General features: G+C 32.9%; 1 protein-coding gene across 1 annotated transcript; it reads left to right on the forward strand.

Annotated features, from left to right (window-relative positions):
- Positions 1-1,625: 1,625 nt before the first annotated feature.
- LOC113378183 (protein pinocchio-like) lies at positions 1,626-6,006 on the forward strand. Its single transcript, XM_026618714.1, has 3 exons — positions 1,626-1,817; positions 3,175-3,279; positions 5,586-6,006. Exons 1-3 carry the CDS (start codon positions 1,638-1,640, stop codon positions 5,793-5,795), a joined length of 495 nt encoding a protein of 164 aa, XP_026474499.1. The 5' UTR covers positions 1,626-1,637; the 3' UTR covers positions 5,796-6,006.

Consider the following 6,006-nt stretch of genomic DNA (forward strand, 5'->3'; position numbering starts at 1 on the left):
GAACTTGGGTAAGTGGAAATCTATTAATAACTATTTTTTTCGACTTTTTTTTTGAATTACAATATCTGTTACAACTGCTAAATAATATAACATCTAGTAACATAAGTGAATAATACCATAAATATAAATAAAATAGAGTACAAAATAAAGGATAGTATTATGATGATTTAATATAAAATGAAAACAAATAATGGTAATAAAATTAATAAATAAAATTTGTGAATAATAAAAGTAATACTAGAATTAATAACTAATTGATTAATGTAGTTGTAACTGCCTTTAAAACTATTACAGGGTTCCAATTTTACTCTAAGTAATTGTATTATTTGAACCAAATGTACTAAATTACAACACATAACGAATCAAACAAGCAACCATGAAACTATGTTCAGTAAAGCTTCCAATTAATTCCTAATTATAGAAATGTAGTTTTTTATTGTTTTTCTGAAAATTTGTCAACTGTCCCTTTTTATTCCATAGGTTAGGTAAAAAGAGACAGCCAGGGAGCCAACAGATCCAATGTTTTAATCTTGATATGAAAAGAATTTTACGAAATCCTAGTTACATTTTCAACCAATTCAAAACATATATATTTTTTTAAATAGGCACATTTTTAGCAAAGGGTAACACTGGATATAATCTTGATCTAGTATTTTGTCAGAAATATTCATATAGTCGCCCCGTCCATTAATCACGTGAGGTTTTTAGGGGTAGGGGGGGTTTGACAAAAAATCACGAAATATCACTTAGGAGAGAGAGGGTTGCAGCAAGATACCACGTGTATTTATTTTTTACCTGAATTTAAAAAATCCAAAATTTTTCAAAATTATTCAAAAAATATACGATTTTCATATAGGTACGAAAAAATATATGTTAGAATACGAAAAAAATTCAAGCCCCCGCTCTTTCCTACTACAAATGTGCAAAGAAGGAAATTTTTTCAGTTTTTTTTCGCTGGCGCGTGCTCGACATTTTATTCTATTTAGATTTAGAATATAATAAATATATGTAACATATAAAATGTCGCTTCTTCAACCTACATACTTTTATTTGATCCTACAAAATTAATATAAATTGTTAAATGCGAAAGGTTATGTGAAATCCTACCCACAGAGATGCGCAAATAGTAGACATGAAATAGATATTGTGGAGGTTTCTCTGGATAATTGTAACCTTCATTTAAAAACATTTATTAAGGTTTTGAATTGAAAATTGAAAGGGATTACATTATAATAGATATTCCTTACGAACAATTTATTACGTACGAGTATTATATAAAACAAATACAAAAATAATACAAAAGTAAAGATAAGAAAAATAATACAAAAGTTACTAAATGAAATTAGTGCATAAATTTCCTTAGTGGGCTGGGCTTTCTAGTATATGACTGGCTAAATTGTTAGGGTGGACGTCGATTCTGCTTTATAATGATCCAACATTATTTATATTTTCTATCCATATAAGTTATTACCTTCGATTATAAATTTCTTTTTCAGTTTAAAAACTTTTTTGACTATGCGGAAAAAATGTGCATTTATTTTATTTATTACTATTATTAATTTTATACCTAATTTCTCTGTCTTTTTCCCAGGTCCAATATTGGCCGCTCGATGTCCGTGTCGTCGGCTCTATCCGAGATGTGCCGCATCGATTATTCGACCATCAACAACCAGCATCATCGTAAATATTCGCAGCAGCAGGCCGGTTTGTCTGGTGGAGCAGGAAATAATTCTGCAGGCAACATCCTGACAATCGAAGAGCTCAGAACTCAATTGGTCTCTTGTTTCACTTGCGGCGTTTCTTGGGCCGATCAGCAGGTAGGATAATTATTGACATATGATAGATAGTTGGTAAAGATGATAGACATGTCATATGTTGGTAAATAGTTGACATATGATTAATAAATGGTAGTCTGCCCGAGGCAGGTCTATGGTGTGAGAGCCACCACAAAATTAATGATATCCTTTCCCTTCCTCGTCTATCATTACCATTACTGGTATTACTCTTTTTCATGTATTTTCCTTTCAAAATTTCTGTTTCCATGCTTCCTAATACTGTGCTTTGACTTGCAGTTCCTTGTATTTTCTCTTCTCGCGTAAGTCATCAACCATCTGCATTCTTCTTCTTTCCAATCTTTTAAGTGCTTATATTTTACCCTCGACGACGTCATGCAGGAGGCACTCTTCTTGCAGAATGAGCCCAGTTTCCTTTTCTTTTCAGGATCATGATCAGTAATTTTTTTTTTCGCCCACTCTTTTCAGAACTTTTTGTTTGTTACATTATATGTCAACTTAATCTTCTCCATTCGTCTCCTGCATCACATTTTAAAACTCTTCAGGAAGTTTTTGGTGGACTCCCTTACAGTCTTCAACTCTGATCCGGATGGTCGAATAGAAAATATTTTAAATTGAAATTTGTTTGTAGGAAAATATTGAACACTTTCGTTTGCATTTTAGCTGTGCACTATATTATCTATTTTCTTTAAAATTGTATGTTTTACCCACGTGGATTTTCATTAAATCCATCTCTATCTTTCCAATTGTTTAATCTGGTTTAGATCAAGTATAAGCAACTTGCACACATGTGGAGTTCTATATAATTTATTGACTTATGAATTATTAATTAGTCGGGTTTTGCTAAACAGAGATTACATAGTTGCAAGTGAAATACCACATCACATATTAAATTCTATTTTTACATCTTTTTATTATATTCGTTATACTCTGAGTCGTTATGTTGCAAATATAGAATAATGAATATTGGTAGTTTGCTCTTAAGTAGAGATTTCTTTAAAATGTGCTGTTTAAAGAACTTGTCAAACAAGGACAAATGTCTACTGAGGTTCTAGGTTTGCGACCACAAGGATCTAGATTTGATATCTACTTCGATCAGCCAGGCTGATATCCGATTTCACATATTTGTCTAAAATATGATTTCAAGTAAAAATAGCCCTTTCTCGGTATTGCTGTGTCAAATTAAAAATCACAGAGAAAGGGCTATAAGTTAAGAAAGTATCACATACCTTTTGGACACCCGTTGGCTTGACTTCTAAAAATCGACGTGGATAAGGACCAGTTCAATAGCAACAACCTATACAACTATTGTTCTGATTCTTGTTCCAAAATTAAGACAAAATTAATTTAACTTATTAATTATCCTTATTTTATATTTCAGGTTTCGCTGGATTGCTCCGAATGCGGAGGCTATGCTCTCGAGAGACCCTGCCCTCTTTGTGATGGCAAATGTGGCTCTCAACCTTGGCGCAGAGATTTCACCATGGTAATTTTTTTTTTAATTATTGATCATCAATTATTAAAGTCTTTTTCACGCTCATATAATTTATGCTCTGTCGGAAAATGATTACTTTTCGAGTCATCTAACATTTTCCAATGTTTTTTACTTATTTCATCTAGGATTTGGTGACTGGATGTTGGACAGGTTTTTGGAAATTGATTTGTATTTCGAATACTAATTAGATTTTGCGGCAGATGACTGATTTTATTTTTGTACTTTAATCTAAACTTCTGTTCTAAAATGATAATTCATTCTGAACTATAAACCATGTACCGTTTTTGCGATAAAATCATCGCTAACTTCTTATCAATGAAAATGACGCGCGCGATTTTGTCTTTTTTCTGATCAGCAATGCATTTTGTAATTTCATAATCATTATCTAATAAAAATGTTATCGTTTCATGTATCCTAAATTGTTTGACAACAAATTTCGATCTATCAGCAGATATGGTTTAATTTTTATTGTTTTAGCAAGATTATAAAACAAATTAGTTTTATAATATTCGAATCGATAATGAATGTAGTTGCTAGGGAATTTGTATTTGTGAAGCGCCTTATGTTGAAATTTTACTAATTTATGAAATATTTGTTATTTATAAAATATTTATTTATATGGCGTAAAAAGTATTACACTAAAAGAGACGTAATACTCGAGTTCAATAACTTGAAAGACATATTGAAAGTTTTAAGAGAAAGTAATCATGAAATTATATTTTAGCCTCTGGAGTTACAAAATTACCTAAAAATATTTTTCTCGGTCATTCCGGAAATTAGTTGATTAGAAATATATTATACAAAATAAATTGTTAATAATAATAATAATAATAAAATATATTAATTAGCAATTCTTGTATAAGATTGTTTTTAATATATAAGTTGGCATTGCTTTTGAGCCCGACATAGTAACGTAGGCGAGCACAAAGTAGACCCGGGGTCTATTTCAACCTAGGACAGTTTGATATCAAGCAGTATGATATCAAATTTTTACTTCAGGTTATTGTTCTCTAATATAATCTTAATTGAAAATTGCCTTTCGTGGGCATTGCTGCAACATGTATACGCCAACACTAATATATATACGTTTATCTACACATAGGGTGGTTGACCACTGGGTTGCCTTTTTGACAAAAATAATAGAGTAGGGTGTACGATAGCCAACACAGTTTACAGAACTTGTAGTTCTGAACGTTTTTTCAAAGATGTTAAAGATTTATCTTTATTATTGCTCTTCAATAGAATTAGTTAAAATTGAGAAAAATGTCTTGCAATCGATAAATATTTTTTGCATATACTTTCTCAGTGGATAGCTCACAACCTCGACTACACGAGTCCGTGAGCTTAACCGTTACACACCATGGAACATCCTTTTGAGGATATGCCGAAATAAAATAAATAATGACAAACTGGTATTTTACCTTGAAACATTTTACCTCGATTAGGACAATACAAAACTGTGCACACGGTCTAATGAGAGCGCCACAGTTAACTGGTTTAGTTAGAATTGTTAGTTTCTTACGTTCAGTTTAATTAATTTTAACTAAATATAACTATTTTTGCACACTTTTACAAATGGTTTTGCATGTCGGGCGACTACTTTATATTTACTCGTTCAACTTTACTGAAGGTGTACCTGCAGATATATGAAATCTGGGCTTCATTTTACCTGTACACTGTTGCATTTTTATCTGGCATTGGGACAGTATTTGCTCTACTTTATTTTTTATTTACTACTCTTACTTATGGACCGATTCTGCCGAATAACAGACCCATGTTATGGCAAGGCTATGTTATGAAGAACTTTCTATGCTAATTCGATCTAAATATTGGCAAAAGCCATGTGGTTGCTGTGCAGTCAGGCGTTTTTCTCAGGTTGTCAGATACAAAACTTAACCTAGAAACTGCACAAATGTCAAAAAACGATATTAGATTACAGGGTATTTCTGACGCAGGTTTATAACATACGAGTGACGTTGCAGTTTATGTGTAAAACGCCTGAATGCTCAGCAAATACATGACATTTTGACAGTATTTAGTATGATTCAGTAGCATAATATATGGAAGTTGGAGCGTATCGTAGCCTTGCCATAACATTTTTCTGTTTTGCGGCAGAATCGGACTATTAATTAAACTTTGGGTCTGATTGTAGGTACGCTTTTACGTTTACATGCCGTTCATCTATCATCTATCAACTATCACCTATCTCATCTATCATCTATCATCTATCATTTGTCATCTATCATCTATCATTTCCCTTCTATTTCTATTTTCCAACTCTGTGCCGTCTTTTTCAGTCTCATGCATGCAGCAAGGCCCGCTGGGAGGGGCAGTGCTCCTTAGAAGTTCCAAAACCCGCCGCCGCCGCCGCTGAAACCGCATCTTCCGGTCCAGAGACCGCCGAAAGCGGAGATTCACGATCCGCTTCCGTGACCGATTCGAAAACATCCGCTGGAGCGTCGGAATTACCCGAACTGTGCTCGAAACTAGAGAAACTTGAGACGTGACGTCATATGTCGTTTTAAACTTCGACACGTGTCAGCGCTGACATATGGTAGGAATGACATGACATGACATGGAGTGAAGTTGGAAGTATTGACATGTGTCGGTTGTGATTTGAATTGGGTTATATCGAAGTATTGAACCACGCGAATTTTGAATAAGTCTTGTGCTCATGTCTAAAAAGCAATCTTTTTCTATTTTATTTAATCATATATA

The sequence above is a fragment of the Ctenocephalides felis genome, unplaced genomic scaffold, assembly GCF_003426905.1.
Source record: "Ctenocephalides felis isolate EL2017-DRISC unplaced genomic scaffold, ASM342690v1 CF-g0.4_SCAFFOLD_01886, whole genome shotgun sequence".
NCBI classification, from domain to species: Eukaryota; Metazoa; Arthropoda; class Insecta; order Siphonaptera; family Pulicidae; genus Ctenocephalides; species Ctenocephalides felis.